Consider the following 20,065-nt stretch of genomic DNA (forward strand, 5'->3'; position numbering starts at 1 on the left):
GGTGGGTCACATGGGCTCTTCCCACACTAGCACTGACTCAGATTTGAAGCAAGCTGCACCCTTCGGGGTCTCAGTTTCCTTGGTATAAATAAGGAAGCTCCTTTCAATATTTCAAAAATTCTAAAGGGCAGCCACATGTTGCCCTTTTTCAGAGCTGACAAAACCACAGGCTGAAGCCAGGGCGCTGGTGCACACTTTTCATTTCAGCACTTGGGAGGCAGAGAGGCAGGTGAATCTCTGGGACGCTAGCCTGGCCTACAGATCAAGTCCCAGCCCAGCCTGGTCTACACAGCAAGTTCCAGTCCAGTCAGAACTACATAGTGAGACCCTGTCTCAAAAAGAATGAAAAAACAAAACAACACAAAAACCTCTACTCTGGCTTCCTGTGATTCAGAACAGTCAGTCCACATGGCGACAACTTCCCACTGGCTGTCCTTTCCAATGGGGCTCCTCCACATCCTTGTTTGGCGCCCAGGGAACAGAGGAACTTGGGAGGTGAGGCACTTCCCTGACAGCCTCACCCCCCCACCCCCCCACCCCCCCACCCCCGGCTCCTCTCCCTGCCCTTCCTCCCCTCTCCCTGCCCTTCCCCCCACCGGGGTGGCTGGGGAGAAGTCATCTGTGTCTTCCTCACTCATCCTGGAGAGGGGACCGGCACAGGGTTCAAGAGGAAGGTGGCCCGAGGGGGCAGGTACCTGCTCCAGGCGGCACTTGAGCACGGCCCACTCCACATCCCAGGCAGCCTTGTCGCTGGCATACTGCTGCTGCAGGCGGAGCCGGGCATGCTCGTCCTCCCGCAGCTCCGAGCGGAAGTCCTCCAGCAGGGCCTTGAGGGCCCTGAACAGCTGCTGGTTTTCCCCCACCTGTGGGAACAGAGTCAGGGGGATGTCACTAAAGAGTGTCTCTTAGCCGGTGGGGGCTGGAGCACCTGCCAGGTTCCCTGCAGAAGGTACCTGTGGGTTTGGTCTACAATCATCCAAGATGGTCCCCACCAGGGCCTGAGGCCTCCTGAGGCCAAGGCTCTGGGTAGGTGTGTTCAGAGAATGGACCATGGATCGGTACTGTGGGCATCCACGGCAGAGGTGCTCTCAACCCTGAGGGTCGGTTTAGAATCAAGAAGTGGCCAAAGGCCACTGGGAGCCATTGGCTGTCAGGACACACTGTGGGACTTGAGATATCCAGGGCTCGGAGTTGGGCTGGCCACTATGGTACAGCATCACTCCAATGCCAACTATTGAAGCAGAGGTCATCAATGAGGGCCCAGACCTCTCAGAGACACAGGGCAGTCACTCTTGGAGTTCTGGTCACTACGAGGCTATGACAAGGACAAGCCAGGCGGGGATGGGAGGGGCTTTTGAGAGCTCCTAATTAAACCCGGAGGTGAAATACTCAACTTGCTCACACGGCATCTGCTGATTCCAAGACTGAGCTATTAACTTGTTGCCGTTTGTACTTCACATAAAAGCTATTAGGCTTTCCAGACCCTGCCCAGCCTTTGAAGGCACACTTCAAAACTCGGATTCCTGTTTTAGTGTGTGTTGGCGCGGGCACTGTATCACAAAGTCGGGCACACAGCCCCTGTAATCCCATTGTGGGGAGAGTAAGAAGAAGGACTGCAAGTTTCAGGCCAGCCTGAGCTACACAGAGAGAACCCGTCTCTTAAGAACTGAAGAGAAGAGGGAAAAAATGGAGGAAGTTTGTCTGAATTAAATACTCTAAGTCAATTATAGCTCTTTGATAAAACGGGTGGCTATGACCGGTCCTTTCCAATTAAACACAAGGCACCGAGTTCGCGAGCTCTTGACTGGATGTCCTTGGTTTGGTTTACTCAGGAAGCACGGGGAACTGAAAACTAAATCCCACCTCACACATTTAAGTGCCACCTGCCACTTCAGGACGTCAGAGCCCCTGGCTCACACAGAATGCAGAAAGTTCACTCACTGTTCCACCACTCAGCAAGTACAGCAGGCCCCAGCTCACATTCTACACGCAAGACCACTTCTCAGTCACGTGCCTTCAACTCTCTGTCAAAGAACAGCCATGAAGACGGACCAGAACACAACAGCAGACTTACTGGAAACATTTATAAACTGTTGTGTGGTTCTCAAGTGTGTAAGTTTCACAGATGACAATGTCGTGTCTCCAAGACACTTCTGAATCCACTAACCAGAAAAGACTGTTGTGCATGGGAAGAATCTGAGCTACTGTGTGTATATGTTTATGTTTAACAAGTGAATTCAATCACCAACAGCATATTGATTAACTGGAAGTGCATAGCACAATTTATGAAGAAGTTACTGTATCAAATGTAGTTGGTTTTGACAGAGTGTTAAGGTCTATCACCATTTATTCCTTTTTTAATTTTCTGATGGCGAACACCAATATTTACTTGTGACAAAAGGCATCAAGAGTAGAATTCGGGGCTGGAGAGATGGCTCAGAGGTTAAGAGCACTGGCTGCTCTTCCAAAGGTCCTGAGTTCAATTCCCAGCAACCGCATGGTGGCTCACAACCATCTGTAATGAAATCTGGTACCCTCTTCTGGTGTGCAGGTGTACATGTAGGCAGAATATTGTATACATAATAAATAAATCTTAAAAAAAAAATAGAGTAGAATTCAGTTAACGTTTGAAAACCTTGGCAGACAGAAAACTTTTCAATTCTACAGTCCCTGCCACTATGTAACAATGTTTGCCTGGTCCTCATGGAGATGGATACTCACGAACATGTAAAACTCCACATCAAAAGTACCTTCCAGGGACGTAAGTGTAAACAGCTGGGTAAGAAAAGGTACTGCAACAGTCCTCTCAGAGACACACAGCTTCAGAAGGACACGGGGATGGCTCAGGGGTTAAGAGGACTGACTGGTTGCTCTTCCAGTGGACCAGGGTTTGCCCCCCAGCAACCGCGTGGTGGCTCACAACCATTAGTTCTAGGGACCCAACACCCTCTTCTGGTCTCTGTGAGTACTACTGATACACAATGCACATACACTTGCAGGCAAATTACCCATCAATATAAGAAAGAAATACACATTTTTGCACAGGATGTTCTGAAGAATGATATGTTTTATGAGAGACTTATTTTCACCTTTAGATCTTTAAATAAAAATCATCTACCTTTTGGATCAAATGAAATGTAAGCGGAAAAATAATCATAATAATTTTGATCTAGTCTTGGGGCAGTCAGTCATCCCATTTACATGGAAGAACTCGCAGTGAACCATGCAATCAACACTTCTCCATGAATCCCAAGTCAAGTAAAGGCTCAGCCTGTGAGGGCTCGGCTCCTGTACCACATTCTAATAACATTAGGATCATGTGATGATTCAGCCCTGTGTTACATGACCACTAAGGACATTAAAATCAGGGCTTTACGGCCTCTTTGCAGATTGAAAATTTACTTTCTCTGGAAGCAAAGTGGGCACTTTTTGGCATTAGCAGATATTGGATCCGATAAAAATTAAGCCTTAATGTTTCTATGCACATTTGGGTCCAAGTCATCAGTGTAATACTCTATGATCCCAAGACAGTATTCGTTACCATAGAATGAACTCCAAAATGGCTTCGGGGTGAAGATGAGCAATGAGAGCAAGCAAGCCTTGTTATCACAATCACCCAAGAACCCTGTGTGGGGTGGCAGGAAGCCAGGACAGCTTCTGACCTTTTATTTCCTATCAATCTTGATGCATTTTATACAGGAAGAACTAAAGCCTAGGACAAACAGGTATGCCAAGGTCCCACTCTCTAGACTATAACTTAGGCTCATCTCCACCACTAACAGACAACCCAAGCCAGAAACATTTAAAACATCACATTACAATGTGCCCAGGTGTTTTCTTTTCATTTTGTTGGGGAAGTCATCCTACTCTGAGAAACTGTTGTGATGGGTGATATCACTCTATATGCTGTGAATGTGTTGCTCTGATTGGTTGATAAATAAAGTGCTGATTGGCCAGTAGCCAGGCAGGAAGTATAGTATATGTGGGATGAGCAGAGAGGAGAATTCTGGGAAAAGGAAGGCTGAGTCAGGAGTAACCAGCCATACACAGAGGAAGCAAGATGTGAAGGCAGAACTGAGAAAAGGTACCAAGCCACGTGGCTAAACATAAATAAGAATTAGGGGTTAGTTTAAATGTAAGAGCTAGTCAGTGGTAGGCCTGAGCTAATGGTCAAACAGTTTTAATCGATATAAGCCTCTGTGCGTTTAATTGGGTTCAAGTGGTTGCAGGACTGGTTGGGAAACAGGAAAACTTCCAGCTACACTGTCATCTCCCTCATTAAGGGAAATAATAACAGTTGAGCCACCAAAAAAGTCCCCTTTCTCATGTCTTTTCTGATGCCTCCTGCTGAGATAGGTTTCAGGGTAAAAAGATGATCCAAAGTAAAAGGTAAAAGGCAAATGTATCAATCCTAGGAGGTTCTCTGTGAGTTCAAGGCCAGCCAGGGCTACATAGTGAAGACCCTGATCCATAAAGATCAGGTCAGTCATTTGGACACAAGAACTTTCTGAACCTTTCAGGTCAGAGTCTAGCTATGCAGCTTATGTTTTGGTTTATACATTTTAGTACAGGTAAGTTTTAACCCAAACAAAACAAAACAAAAATACCATTTCCCAAATCTCTTCAAACAGGATGGTTGGCAATAGTGACTTTACTATTTCCTATTCCTTAAGGCATTTAAGGGCATCCCAGTCCTTCACAGGCTCATCTCTCTGGGGTGGGACACTTTAAAAGTCCAAAACTGAGATCTGTGCTCACGGGTCATACTTTATGACAGGTTCAAGGTTGGCCTTTAGTCCCCCAGATTGCCTTGCAAGCCTGTGGTACATTCAGAGCAAGTGAAGCAGGAGTATGGATAAGGTCATATACCAAGATATGTGTGATGCAATGCCAGCTATTTTTTCAGAATCTGAGATTTCTGAGATACACGCATCACATGCAATTGTAAGTAGATGAAGAGTGAAGCCACCATGAGCTCTGCCTGGCTTACCTCTGAGCCAATCATTCCCTTTGGGAATGGGCTTCATCTAAAGGTGAATGGGATATATTGACCTGCCACTGTGGGGTGACCCACAAAAAGCCAGTCACAAAACAGAGGTGATGGCCTTTGTCTCTTATTTATTTCAGCTACTCACAAGACAGGGGAGCTGCCCTGATTGCCTGGCTCATGCATGGCCAGTTTCCATTCAAAGGCGAGAGGGGAGCTTTTGTGGTGTTCAATAAAAGCAAACAAACCAATCCCAGGCAGTCCCCCACCTATTGGCAGGAAACCCCAAACAAGACCTTAAAAGGATGGATCTGCGTATCAGCAACATTTTCCTAAGCCATTTATTTGTTACTCTGGTTCATTGTTATGCTGAGATTAACTTCAACATTCTTCTCTGAAATCATTATCTTTCCGTAGATAAAAGAATGAGCCCCCCCCCCCCCAAGACTGGCCTTCAAAGTATAATCTATGGTGGGAGTTTTCGGGAATGGTACTTACTTTCATGCAGAAGTCATTTGCCTCTGGCTGGAAATGTGCCAGTGGCTCATGGCCGGGAGGGCTCTGTGCCTATCCAAGAGTCCCCCCAAGAATGAAATCAGGTGGGTGAGGGCCTCTTAAGGAGGTACATATTTAGTAGGTTAGACACGGAGTTACCAGCTCACAAGATGAAAAACCAGAGCAGGTTTAATCAAAGTCAGGGGATCATTGTGGCAACAGAACCACTGTTCAAAGAGCATTAGGAGACACACACACACACACACACACACACACACACACACACACACACTCCTCCCTTGTGGAAGGGATGCTATAAACAACTTAGTGTGGTGAATTCTGGGAGGGAGGATGTGGGGCTGAGAGAGTCCTTTTATGAAGTACTTTGAGCACCTCTGAATTTTTACCTGTGTGTGCGGTTTCCAGAGACAACAGCCGCAAAGACACCACAAAGACCAACTGTGTGTGATCATGTGCTCTGGTCTGGATTGCTCCGGTCTGGTTTGCTCCGGTCTGGCTCCTAGCTAAGCTACAGAAGCTACAAGCTCTAAAGAATAAACCAGGCCCTAGTGCACAAAGCTAAAATGTAAACACTATCTAGGCTCAAGAGGGGAACTTTTTAAAGATTTAATTTTTCGGGGACTGAACCCAAGGCTTTGTGCCTTTGAGGCAAGTGCCCTACTACTGAACTACATCTACATCCTCAGTCATTGAGGTCGGTTTTTTTGTTTTCTAGACAAGGTTTTGTTATGTACTGCAAGTTGGCTTCTAACTTGAAATCCCCCTGCCTCAGCCTCCTGAGTGAGAGTGGTAGTTCATAGTTCTGACATGCTAATCTCATCTATTAGAAGTGTTCTTTCTGCAAGTCTCTTCATCTTGGGAAGGGGGTGGTATATAGGCAGCATGAACAGCTAGAAAGCAACAAGGCTTCAAGTACTCGATTTAGTCAAAGCCTGCTGGTGGGGGGAAGGCTAGCTTTGGGGGGCAGCCTCTTCAGGCTTCACCACTGCAGCTGGACTGGGGACGAAGGACCCTAGCAGCAGGGTGAATGAAGCTTAGAGATTAATGTGAAACCATATTTCTTAAGCTATTGCTGTGAATCGAATCTTATGCTAGGCTCTCCACAGTCACTATGTATAAACTGTGTCATATCTCTGGGCATCAGAGTAACGTTCCTTTAATTAATTATTCTAATGCCAGGAAAACAAGCTGTTTTCTCTGGAGTCATCCAAGCCACCCCGTGACCACAGGGTTGCAATTCCGGCAACATGAATCACCTGTGTCTCAGACCTCGGTTTCAGGGATTACTAAAAAGAGTACGAAATGCATAAACCGCCTTAGGAATGCTGGCCTCAAATGGCCACGGGGCAGCCTACACCCCGAAGCTCGATGTGAATGATACAGCTGGTTCTCCCCGCTCTCAGCCTGACAGAGCAGCGAGGAAAATAAAAGCGCATACTGTGCTTGAGAAGGTCACTGCCATGGGATTGTGTAACTAAAGACTTGGAGGCAGGGAACATTGGCACAACCAAATGTTTGCCAACCTGATGAATTTTGCTTCTGACCTGTACTCAGTGTGAGTCAGTACATTCGATATTTCTTAACTTCTCTGGATATGATAAATGTTGCCATCTACAGCGTCCCACTGTGAGAATGTGCAGCAAGATACAAATCCATGGCTGGGGCTGGAGAAATTTTGTTACTTTTTGTTACTTGCTCATTCATCCATGGGAAAGCTGATTGGCGGTGTTTCCCATTCTACTTCTCACTCCCCGAGGTTCTCAGGGCTTGGAGGGGGCCATGGTTCTACACAGAGGCTCTTTAAAACACATGTAGTGACTCTTGCATCCAGGCTGCCCAGCTAATAACCGTACCACTCCCAGAGAGGCAAACCTTCTAATGGAGAACGTTCGTTCACTCTCAGCGAACCAGCTGTCGTTACTAGGGCTCATTAATCTCCTGTCCTCTTCCGAATGGCACTGTGCACACATTTGCTTTTGCTACTGCTGGCTGGCAGATTCAATGAGATGCAGACCTGATTCTGACATGCGCACTCCCCCGTCAGCCCATCCTCCAGCACACTGTCTGCAGAAGAAACTCACATGTCTGCCCTACTTTTAAGAGTAACCACGGCAAGCAAGGGGAGATAAACATTCAAACACTCTGATGGGTGGTTCCGGCTGAGTGACTTTACATTATTTTTTCGCCCCCAAGGGTAACATTTTCCATGACTGTTTGGAAAACCAGATGTGTTGCATCTCTTCCCTTTTCCAAAGCGTTTGGATGCACTCTTGGGAAATGCCCACCGCATGGTCTTGGTTGTGGCATGTTTCTGTCTATTGATTGGAGCCAATCTCAGACACCACCGCAGAGGCCCGACAATACCTCTTTTCACAACAATAAAATGCCTACATTTTAAAGCTTTATTCATAATTTGTAACGTTCTAGTTTCTAACTAGATCACTGCTGGAAAACTTATTCCATGACCTCAGATCTCCCCGGGGATTCTGGCACACTGACGCACTTCCTGATGACTCCGAGGAGAGGCTCCTTTGAAAGTTATTATCTTCATCCTGAGTCACATTGTTCAGGGAAAATGAAGGTGGGTGGGGTATAGACAACTGTTCTGACTTGTATATGAAGAGAAAGTAATATCCCCCCAGCCTGCACTCAAAAAGACACCACTTTCTCATTGGAATCCGCACTGAGGGCCTGGTGACAACCATCTCCCACTTGACACACACCACTTTGGACAGGTGAGAAGCAGCAGCTGCTGAACACACAGCAGGAGTAATCCAGAATAGCTGTGGCTGGAAGGCTGGGCCGTGCCCGGTGCCAAAACCCGCACCCTTACACCAGCAAGCAGGCAGTCGGGGTGGGGACTCCAGGCTTTCTGCACAAGCTCTCTGAGAAGCCGCGTAAGCTCAGAAAGAACTCAGAGAGCCACCTCAGGATCTCAAGTCTCCAACTCAAATAGAGTCACCACTTTGTTAGAGGAATGCAAAAATAAATAAATAAAAATAATGAAGTTTATGTTATCAATAGTGGGTTGTGGGGGGGGAGTTGGTCTTCAGGGTTTGTCAGCAAGACTCACTGTCAGCAGACATTTAGTAACATTTAAACCTCACTCCTCTTTACCCATGCTATGATTTTTTTTCAAAGTGTCACCATGCATTTTCATTTGGGTGTGTGTTTTAAGTGGCCCAAGAGAAACATGAAATACTTCGTGCATGATGGGAATTTAAACAAATACTTCTTTATTTTTCCCTATCAACTAGGTTACCAATTCAGTGCTGTTGGCAAAGACTATTCTGTTAAATACTAACCAAGAAGGTTGCTTCCTGGCTATGACAAAAGTGAGTATTCTCTCTTCTTAGAAGTCTGTCTAATGAATATCTTCCTTCTGAGACCAGTTTTCCAGATCCAAGGATGTACATACTCAATAGATTTGATCTTACAGTGGTCCTAAGTGATGGGTTAATCAAATGAATCGATGAGCTGACACTGGAGTGAACGGATGAGCAGCCTGACAGCTAGTAAGATTCTAGCCACCCCAACTCTATCCCCCAATACCGACAGGTGGTCACGTCAGTGGAGGACTTTGCTGCAGCCGGGAACATCAACAATTTGGAATAAGATGACAGATACATGTAGTGGGTAGCTGTTCTATCTATGACCTTGAAGCACCACCCCTAGAGATATAGCAGGTAACTGTCCTACCTACTATGACCTTGAGGTACATGCCCCTGGGGCGTGGCCTCTCCGAGACTCTTAAGACCTGAGATGCACGTAGGCAGCTCCCTCTTCAATCCCTCGCGAGACTTGGATGTGAGAGACTTGGATGCGAGACTGATCCAGGTGGCCGGAACAGCATTCCAGAATCCGTGTCAAGTGAGTTCTTCCCCTTAATAAATTCTTTGCCCTTTAAACAGACTCTGTGGATTTCTCCTTATAGAAACAGAGCCTAGAAGTCTCCTCCAGCTATATAGAATGCTGGGCTTAGAGCTAGGCACCCACCTGCCTGTTGAGTGGTCCCCCATCTGCAGTCTGCAGCCGCGATCCATGTTCACCGATGTGTACCGGGGAGTGTGGGGCATGCTCTCCCATGGGAAGGCCGCAGCCTTGGTCAGCATCCTCTTGGTCTGTTCCATCTGTCTGGTGACCCCCCTGGACGCCGAGCTCCGCAAACCCAGGCACATTGTCTGGCTGTTCACTCTGAAAGCAGCACACAAGATCATAACTTGGCTTATATTCTTTTGTTCTACAGACTGACGTTTCCCCCTGCAATCGAGTCTCATTATGAGAGTAGCCAAGACGAGCCTTTGTGTGAGAACAAACTCCTCCTCACACTGGAACTGTGTGTGTGGCCTGTCGGGTAACTGCTCACCTTGCAGGTGATCTGGTCCTCGGTCGTTTCCCTCAGATGCTAGCTTTACTTAACCACACTTCTTTCCCTTAGGCAGCAAAGGTGCTTGGCATGTAAGAAACGATTAATGACAAGCTTTATGCTTTGTAGATTATGATTGTTCACAGTGGCAGTTTTATAAACGACAGGAGGAGGAATTCCAGGGTATTGATCAACAAGAAACCTCACAACCATATCTCAGCCTGGCTGAACAATGTGTTTCCCTGCCATGGACCCTGGGAACCTGGTTGAATAAACTTTTAAAGATGTTCTTCAATCTGAGGAAAGAGAATTACCACTTGCAGGGTCACTTAAAAGGGCAGACAAAAGGCTTCAGCAGCTCAAAGGGCTCCGAGCATTCACAGTGCAGGAGCATCGGAATTAGTAGCTTGTGTGGCTGCATTGGCTGCCCACGCTGTGTGTGGCCGAACTGTGACAGAAAGCGAGACTGAGGAACAGGACACGCAAAGCCACGGGGCGCTCGGACTTGGTCAGTGCTAAGCACGGCGGCCCACACCTGCAACCTCAGCAGTCAGGAGGCTGAGGTACAAGAACTTCTGTGTAGAAAGCCAGCCTAGGCCACATACAAAGATGCGGCTTCAAAGAACAAAACAAAACAAAAAACTGAAGGGGCAGGAGGGATGGCTCAGGAACTAAGAACCCTGGCTGCTCTTGCACAGAGAGGGACCTGGGTTTAGTTCCCGGCACCCACCCAGCCCCTCACAACCATCTATTAACTCCAGTTCCAGAGGGATCTGACACTCCCTTCTGGGTTCTGCAGGCCCCAGGCCCACACATGGTGCACAAGATCTACAAGCAGGTAAGACACTGGAACACCAAACAAACAAAACTAAATAGAAAGCAACAAACCCCGCTCTCTACATCTAGGAACTGAGACACATGGGTAAACATGGACACATGCTGGAGCCCAGGCCAAAGACATGAACTCACTGAGACCCACGTGATGGAAAGAGAGATGGTTCCTTCGAGCTGTCTTCTCACCTCCGTATGCATGCTATGACATGTGTAAACATACACAAAGTGACCCATGCGAGGCTCAGAAGAGATCCTTACAGAGCTGGAGGGATGGGTTCCAGCATGTGGGGACGTGCAAGGACAGGAAACATTTGTGCACCAGCTTGTATAAACCAGTGAGTTTGAATGAGGTAGTGAAGACCTCGGGATGATGATGACTTTAAGGATTTCTATCCATCCACGACAAAGGAAGGAGTGAGCAAAACCGCTCCAGGGTGCAATTAAAGAAAGACCTACTCGGGAGGCAGAGGCAGGTGGATCTCTGTGAGTTCGAGACCAGCCTGGTCTACAGAGCTAGTCCAGGACAGTCTCCAAAGCTACAGAGAAACCCTGTCTCAAAAAATCAGGAAAAAAAAAAAAAAGAAAGACCTTAGAGCACTTAGACTTGAGTCCAAGTGTGGCACTCGTGCATGCTGGGATAGGCCAACTCTGTTTCCATGGCTTGGCTCGACCCCGAAGGATAAATGACAACAAGAGGTCACACTGGGTGGGTGGCAGAGTGGTGTGGGGCTGTCAGGAACACAGCAGCCGCCAATTCCACGGGCTGCATGGGTGGGAGGCATTACCTCCCTGAGGTCCTCTCCTCCGTCCTCCATCTGCTTGCCCTGCCGCCAGTGCTTCAGCAACCACCTGAGCTTGACGTAGAAGAGGAAGATGTTCTGCCTCAGGGACCGCAGCTCCTGCTGCAGCAGGTTCTTCTCGTCGCTCCAGGTTCGCTTGTGGAGGGTGTTCTGCAAGGCCAGGCTGTGCATCTCCAGCTCTTTCCACCGCAGAGCGTAGAGGTGGTCCTCTTCCATCTTGAACAGAACCGAGAAGAGGCAGTGAAAAAGCAGCTGATTGATCCGATGACCAAGGTTCTCGGGAGCAGCCCTACCGTCTGTCCAACCTGGATGGTGCACGGGGGATGTGAAACAGGGGAGTCATACGTTCAGGGTGATTAACGACCTGATGTGCAAAAACCTCATGAATTTGGGGATTTAGAAGCAAGTGATATTTCAAAGGAAGGCATTGAAATCGTCTTCCCTGTCAACCTTCCTCCATGCTTTTTAGGTAGCTCCAACTGCCATCAGGAAAATGTTACTTGGACACATGGCTTACAATCAACTCAGGTGCCATTTAAGGAGACCCCATTTCCCCTGTGTGCCTGTGCTTGGCACACAAGGGCTCATTACTATGGCAGAGAAGAAAAGAATTAGAAATCTACCTCTTCCTGAGGCTTCCGGCTTCTCTCAAGCCCCGGTAGAGAATACTGAGACAACAGAAGACCTACTATGTGCTAGAAAATTAGAGCAGATGGGCCAGAAAGAACTCTTCCTGAGCATGCAGGACTCAACTGTGTATACCAGTAAGCAAATGTAACGACCCATTTCCATACTTTAGACTTAGTGTGCCCATTAAATGTGTTCACCGGTTAGGGAAATGAAAGCACCACTGAAGAATTACCCATCTCCATCTCTGCATTAAGTTCCTGAGCTTTTTCTTTTTTTAAGACAGGGTCTCACTATGTCCCTCAGACTGCCCTCCTATTCCAGGGTTAAAATCAAATCTCTTGCCTCACCTTTCAAAGTAGCTGGAACCACAGACATATGCCACCACACCTGGCTAAATCATTTTGTGTGTGTGTGGGGGGGGAGTTGAGACAGGGTTTCTCTATGTAGTTTTGGTACCTGTCCTGGAACTCGCTCTGTACACCAGACTGGCCTCGAACTCACAGAGATCTGCCTGACTCTGCCTCCCAAGTGCTGAGAGTAAAGGTGTGTGCCACCACTGCCCGGCTACTAAATTATTTTTGTTTAATATCTATATGGAGCTCTTCTAAGCAGGAAGCAATTATTGTGTCAGTACTAAGCAAATAGGTACAGATAAAAATCTTATTTTTCAGATAAAGACTGAAGGATAAAAGCCTTTGTTGTAGTGGTAGGGCTTCTGAATCAGACCAAAATGAGGGTTGGAATGGCAGCCCTACCACTGCCTTCCGACTTAACACTTAGACCAAAAGTCAAGGAAGTGGTTTTCTTATAAAGCGTTAGATTAATCCTCAAGAACCATACACAGGATTACAACTATGGCTGCCTGGTGGAGATAGCAATATGGCCTGATGTGATCAATGGAGGCTGATATCTTCTGAGAAGGTCCGCATGGCTGTGCAGGGACCTCTCTGGCTACTGTTCTAACACCGGATTACACTGGATTTCAAGCTGGAAGAGGAAACACGACTGATTTATTCTCCACCTCCACAGTCCTCAGAGTCCCAATGCTGGTTATCCCCAGAAGGCCGTGATGGCATGGAGTAGGGAAGAGCCGGGGGCCCTGGAAACCCAGCTCTGCAGCTCCTCACTGCACTGTCCCCAACTGGGGACATTCCAAGTACCTCAGTGGGGAGCAAAGGCAACAGTAACAACTTCCATCATGCTCTACTGTTCCCTGGCAGCACCCTGTCCAGACCCTAGGGGACCCATGGACCTCCCTTACACATCTCTGTCTGCTTCCATCTGTTTGTCCATTAGGTACCTCTAGAGCCCAGAGCTTGGCCTCTCGCTCTCTGTCCTCTTCCTTCTCAAGAAGCTAAAAGATAACACCTTCTCTTTTGAAGACCTTTTCAACACACTCCTTTACCATAAACCCACACCTGGGACTCTGCTACCGGGTCGCCAGCATCTCCGGGGCCAGCCTCACCTTTCGAAGCATTTTTTTTTGAGCAATGAAAACGCCTACATGTGTGTGCATATGTGTGTATGGAGGGTGGAGGGGCAGATTTCTCTCTTACGTAATTCTTTCTCCTCGGTAATAATGTATGAAACTTTACCTCTACAGAATACGTTTGGAAAGGAGTGTGCACCTGGGAAGACACAACAGGAGGCACAGGTCTGGCACCCAACTCTGCACTTTCTAAGCTGCAAGGTATAGCAGACACTCCCTTAATCTACCCATGACCCATTTAGAGCCTCTTGGCCCCAGCCACCATGGAGGTCTGTGCCTAGAGCACATAGTCCTGGCCAAAACAAATTCTTGGATATACCGAATGACTCATTTTGCATAGTATATGTGTTTTTGGAGGATCAAGGTATCTTATTCGGTGCCAACTGCTCTGCTTTGCTTCCTTTTGAAGCTACAGCTCTCTTCTAAGAATGAGCACAGGGGAGAAGCGGCAATCTGCATCTAGATACCTGCTCACAACTTAATTAGATGCAAGCGGCAGGGCAGTGTCCCTGGAGGCCCAGGGCAGGAGCACCAGGATCTGGGAATCCCTTAGTGGATAAAGGATAATTAGCCTATAACACATAATTTTAAAAATAACTACAAGTTAACCAGGCCATAGCTCAATTAGTGGCTGCTTTTTGAAGACAACACTTTTGGGTGAGTTGATGTTTCTCTCGGACAACTCCCTTCACGGTGACAGACACGCTTCCTGCCTGATGACATTTGAAGACCTTGTTTCATGTTAGTTATTCCTGGTGGGCATCATTGCAGGAAAGTCCAACCAGACCTGAAGATTTTCATGAAACTACATTTCCCCCTATCCACGGTCTTGCTTACTGTGGCTTGTAATCTGAGGGCCAATCACAGTCCACAAATATTGAATAGGAAACCCCCCTAAATAACTACTTCATCCATCTTAAGCGTTTACTGCGGGACCTTGTTACAATGGTTTAGTTACTGCTGTTCATCTCTACTGCACATGATTTTCAAGTTAAACAACAGCAAAATAAATAGCATAGGAGAGGCTTGGTACTCTCTGTGGTTTCAGGCATCTCTGGAATGTTCTAGAACGTCCCCTCTTTGGATTAGGAGGGACAACATTACTGAAAAGCGTGCTACAGAGTGGAAAGGAAGGTGGACAGTTTTCTCCAGTGCATCTAAGAGGGAGCCTCTCAAGCGAGTGACCCGTCCAAATGCCGACAGGTCTCGACACCTGCATGCAACAGACAGCGTGCCCGTAAAATGCATCACGGCACTGCTCCTGGGGGCGGGCTCTGCAGCCCTCGGGGCAGGCGTGCTGGGGTCCTCATGAAATATTTACCTTCCGGATCTTGTTTGTGTATGTCTCTGTCTCCTCTTGATGCAGTCTGGCCGCCTGCACGAGCTGACCCTGTAGCTCTTCTACGGACACACTCTGCTCAGGTAAAGCAGGGGGGCCCCTGAGCTGATCGGCAGGATAAAGGAAGGGTTTAGTGCAAATGAGACCTCTGCCTCCGGTGACGACGCAGGACACACATCTGTACACGCTGACAGACACGGGGCGGGGTGGGGGTGAGGGACACACAGCACAGAGGCTGCAGCAGTGGAGTGACCACCTCTCCCCGGGGCTTCTCACAGGAGGAGTCCTGCTGCTCGGGGCTCCGTGGCTATTTGAACGGCCCTGCAACTTTTTGAGGTAGGAAAGGAGGCAACGAAGTGGGAACCTTGAACCACAACCACACACCGGCTGGGACAAAAAAAGAACAGGGTGTGCCAGAAGGCTCTCTGGTACCACGGCGGCTTCTCGGTGGGTTAGAACGTGTAAGGAGAAGGATTGGTGAAAATACCTCCGTCCAACATGGCCACCATCACAGTCAGCCTCCTAGACACACTTCCCTGAGCCATCAGGGGTCTTGCTAGGGGGTCCAACCAATCTGCTTATATGATTGCATATTGGGGGTTTCCCTGCCCTATCCAGGGCGCCTTTAATCTCACAGCAAGGCCCTGGTCTGGTCACTCAGAGCGGCTGCGGCTGCAGCTGCGGCTCCTTCCAGGACAGACACTTGTTTTTAAGCCCCTCCTTGTCATACCACGTCCAGGAACTGCACAGATCTATTAATACTGACTATACTCCAACCTAGGGATAGGCCCAGGGATCTGTACTATTGTTCTTATTGACAAAGCTTACACTTTATGACCAAATGGCCATGAAAGGGAGATTAGTCATGATTCTCTCTTTTTTTTTTTTTTTTTAAGTCTTTCGAGACAGGGTTTCTCTGTGTGGTTTTGGTGCCTGTCCTGGATCTTGCTCTGTAGACCAGGCTGGCCTCAAACTCACAGAGATCCGCCTGGCTCTGCCTCCTGAGTGCTAGGATTAAAGGCGTGTGCCACAGCTGCTGGCTAGTCATGATTCTTAAAGGAACATTTTATTAAAATCTGAGGCACCATTGAAATTTAAGCAAAATGTTTACCCACAAGTTTGTACTAATTAAAAGGAGGTGTAATGATTTTTAATAATGATTTAAAAAAATGAAATAAAACAAAAGAGGATAGGTCTCTCTACATAGCCCAGAACTACATAGTCCTTGAACTCACAGAGATCTTCCTGCCTCTGCCTCACAAAGGAGTGTGCCACTCCAATTCACTGGGTAGGTCGTTTTAAACACTAGGACCTAGAGTGGAAAATTGTGATTAAGACGTGTTATCTCACTGGCTCCTTGTGCCTGCCTTTAACTAAGTTCTACTTCTCACTGGGAAAACCATTCTAGATGCTGGTGTTACTGGGCTTGTCGTCGGGCAAAGACCACACTCCCGGGACAGAAAATACAGAACTCAAAAAGGCAGATCCAAGGAAGAGAAAGCTACATGCCGGGGGTTTCACAACTTTGTAGTAAGCTTTAGAGCTCCAAAAGAGTTAAACTCACGGGCACGGGAGTGCGTGCCTTTAGTCCCAACACTTGGGAGGCGGAGGCAGTTGGAAGCCATTCTTTCCGGCTTACATAATGAGTTCCTGCACAGCCAGGGTTCAGTAGTGAAACCCTGTCTCCAAAATCAGAAGCTGGGGGTGTCCTCAGTGGCAGAGCAACTTGCCCAGCATGTGTGAGGCCCTGGGTTCTCCCTAGCATTAAATACTTAAAACTCATCCAACTTTAAGAAACTCAAGAATAGGGATCATGAAATGCTACTCACTCTGGTCTGTGAGTGGTTGGACATTGTTGCGGATTCTCTTTGATGACTAACTTTGATTCCAATGACTGAATTTCTTCTAAAATATGTGCCGACTTGGGTCACAACAACTTACTCTTCCCTCAGGCCTGTGTGGAGCAGCGCTCCACACACTTACTGTTTACTGTCCATTCGATAATCCCATTTATTTTTTTTTTTATTTTATTTTTTTTTTTTTCGAGACAGGGTTTCTCTGTGTAGCTTTGCGCCTTTCCTAGAACTCACTTGGTAGCCCAGGCTGGCCTCGAACTCACAGAGATCCGCCTGGCTCTGCCTCCGGAGTGCTGGGATTAAAGGCGTGCGCCACCACCGCCCGGCTCGATAATCCCATTCATTATCTGAAGATCTCCGTTGAATCCTGACTCAACTCAGTTGTTCGCTGACCCGTACTCTTTCATTTTTATTTTATTCCTTTATTTTGAAGTTTGGTATTTTTATAAATTAAAACTCTCTGCCCGTTTCACACATGTATATAATGTATTCTGCTCATCTCTGCCACCTGCAACCCTCTTTTTCATTCCCTCCCACTCGTTCTCCTCAACATTTCCCACTTTCACGTCATTTTTGTATTCTATTCCTATAATCCCTCAGTTTAATTAGGATTGTTTGTACGTGCGTGGCTACAGGATGCTTTGCCTGCTCTAGCTTGGTGGACACTTTTTAACTGTGTGTTTCAAGTTCTGCACTGTGAGCTCATCTTCAAGGGGCATTTATTTAGTGGTCTCGCACATGACTTGGTTGACAGCGTGGGTGTGACTATAAAGCTGACTATTTTAGACAATCCTTGGGGATTCTTAGAACAAACTGGTAACGTAAGTTCAAATCTTGGTCCTGAGTAAGGTCAGCTACAGTTCCTTTTCCTCTCCACCCCACAGCCTGTGCTGGCGGACAGGTTCTTGGTGCCTCACTTCTGCCTATCAACCCGTAGGCAAATGTTTTTCCTGCTCATCGATGCCCTGTGGTTGGTCCAATGCCCTGTCTTCTGTTCCCTTGGAGCTACTGAAGCCATTGATCACCACTGCTGGCAACGACCATCCAAAGCCACATGTCTAAAGGCCGAATACTGCTGCCTGCCCACTTTGGAGTGAGTTCTAACTCTAGAAGATGCCTGAGAATTCACTATTCAAATGAATATATATATAAAATTTATATATGTGTACCTGTGTGAATTTATGTGCACCTATATATGAAGGTGCCTGTAGAGGCCAGAAGAGGGTGTCAGATCCTCTGGAAGTGGCATTATACTTGATTGAAAGCTGCCCAATGTGGGTGCTGGGAACCAAACCCGGGCCCTCTGGAAGAGCAACAAGTGCTCTTAACTGCTAAGGCATCTCTCCAGCCCTGGTATGCTTTATATTTTATACAGTGCAATTGGGGACATACTATTCTGGGTACCACCCACAGCACTGAGGTCACAGCAGGAAGGTTCTGCATCTCAGGTGTTTTCTATGGGGCTGTTTCGGGGGCCTGGGTGCTGGCCGCAAGCTTTCATTCTGCTCACACATTATGGATTCGAACTGTGAACACTCTCTAGATCGCAGTGTATTAGACACTAGCCAAAGTGTTGTGTTACTGAGACACAAAGCAGACATTCTAATCAAGTTCATTGTTAAGGAAAGTATATAATAAGATACCTTCGGAACGGCACCCAAGACTAAATACAAAATTTATTTGTTTCATATGCACTTTATACACATAGTCTGAAGGTAATTTTGTACAGTATTTTTTTAATAATTCTGTGTGTGATGCTGCATGGTATGGAATTTTCTATTTATTGAGTTATTTGGATATTCAAAAGTATCAGACTGGGGCATTTTGGGTTTTCAGTTTAGATATGCTCAATCTTATATTACTTTATAATTTTATAATAGTTTTCATCTTAATAAATATTTAAAATATTATAAAGAGATAAGCCTCCTTCTTCAGCAACATCTGATTGACAGCATGCCTTTCTATTTGAGCCACACTTGTACTGGGTCACAGAGAGAGTCCTTGAGGTCATCTGAGGGTATTTACCTGGGGCAACAGATTTATTACGGAGGGCCAGCACTGCCTAGGTAGACCATGTGCACTTAAGATTCCTGCCCTTTCAAGTTTTCTTTTCAAGTGGTGTCCCTTTTGCTAGTGAAATACTGAACACTTGTGGTCACTCCAATGTCACAAAGAACAAAATACAAACACACTGTGTCAAAAACTCCTTCTAGAATGATTCTACTTCCACACAACTGCAAACAATCACATACATTTAGGGAACATTTGCACACAACACAAATTTCCTGTAGAAAAATAAACACTTTTCTTTATCACCAAATCTCCAAGGTTTAAATTTCATAACCATGCTTTGCTCACTTACCTATTTTGATCATAACAACAAATGAACTCACCCTGATTATTCTATTAAACACTAGGCATACTTGTTCTGAGATTGCAGAGACACTAGCCCTGGCATCAGACCGCCCTCACCCATCAGCATTCTGAAACCCACCATCCATGCCCCTCCCCGCTCATCTACATTGCTTACTTTTTTTTTAAAATAACTTATTTAACTTTATTTTATGTGCATTGGTGGTGAAGGTGTCAGATCCTGTGGAACTGGAATTACAGTTGTGAGCTGCCATGTGGGTGCTGGGAATTGAACCCCGCCCGGGTCCTCTGGAAGAGCTGCCAGGGCTCTTCACTGCTGAGCCATCTCTCCAGCCCAACACACTGCTGACTTTCTGACCAGCTCCAGATAAAGCAGCTTATAAATTAGTCCCAGGCTTAATGTCACTCCCACGATAAACAAAAGGAGAGCGCTTTTTCACTGTGACCCCCTCCACTACCCAGCAGTCACTTACACCGTAGGACCCCACAACTACTCCAGGACCATGATGACCTCATTTCTGGTGAATTCCATTCCGTCCTGGCCATTTTTTTCCCACCATTCCTGTCAAGCTCGGTCTATGAGGTCCACACATGTACAAATACTTGGCACAGACCCCACGTAGTTTTCCCGGGACTGGTATTTCACAGCTGAGACATGAGGGACCACAGATGCTGTGTGCTTCCGTGATTAAGGGATGAAGAGGAGGACCGAGCGAGAAGAGCCCTTTGAGAGCCGACACAGACACTCAAGCCGCTGGCACAGGCCTGGTGTCATTTATGTCTGAAACCCGACCAGGGTCCACGCTCGGCCACTTCTCACTCGGGTCTATTTTTAAGGTGCCTTGCACATTCCATAGGAAATGTCCTATACAATG

General features: G+C 47.0%; 1 protein-coding gene and 1 long non-coding RNA gene across 14 annotated transcripts in view; one reads left to right on the forward strand and one right to left on the reverse strand.

Moving 5' to 3' along the window:
* Window positions 1-20,065, reverse strand: part of Mtcl1 (microtubule crosslinking factor 1) — a 119,254-nt gene that overhangs the window by 21,519 nt on the left and 77,670 nt on the right. For 7 of the 13 annotated variants that reach the window (XM_016009937.3, XM_042259942.2, XM_076549807.1 and 4 more), the window contains 4 exons: window positions 14,944-15,066; window positions 11,489-11,719; window positions 9,500-9,697; window positions 696-863 (listed from right to left, as the gene is read on the reverse strand). In XM_016009937.3, the coding sequence (XP_015865423.3) occupies window positions 696-863; window positions 9,500-9,697; window positions 11,489-11,719; window positions 14,944-15,066 (720 nt within the window). The remainder of the gene's footprint in view (window positions 1-695; window positions 864-9,499; window positions 9,698-11,488; window positions 11,720-14,943; window positions 15,067-20,065) is intronic. The other 6 variants (XM_016009938.3, XM_076549809.1, XM_076549811.1 and 3 more) reach the window with 1 other exon arrangement.
* LOC143268289 (uncharacterized) lies at window positions 14,907-19,353 on the forward strand. The gene is made up of 2 exons (XR_013044027.1): window positions 14,907-15,044; window positions 17,702-19,353. It is a non-coding gene; the product is annotated as an uncharacterized LOC143268289 (long non-coding RNA).

This window comes from Peromyscus maniculatus, chromosome 13, assembly GCF_049852395.1.
Source record: "Peromyscus maniculatus bairdii isolate BWxNUB_F1_BW_parent chromosome 13, HU_Pman_BW_mat_3.1, whole genome shotgun sequence".
NCBI lineage: Eukaryota > Metazoa > Chordata > Mammalia > Rodentia > Cricetidae > Peromyscus > Peromyscus maniculatus.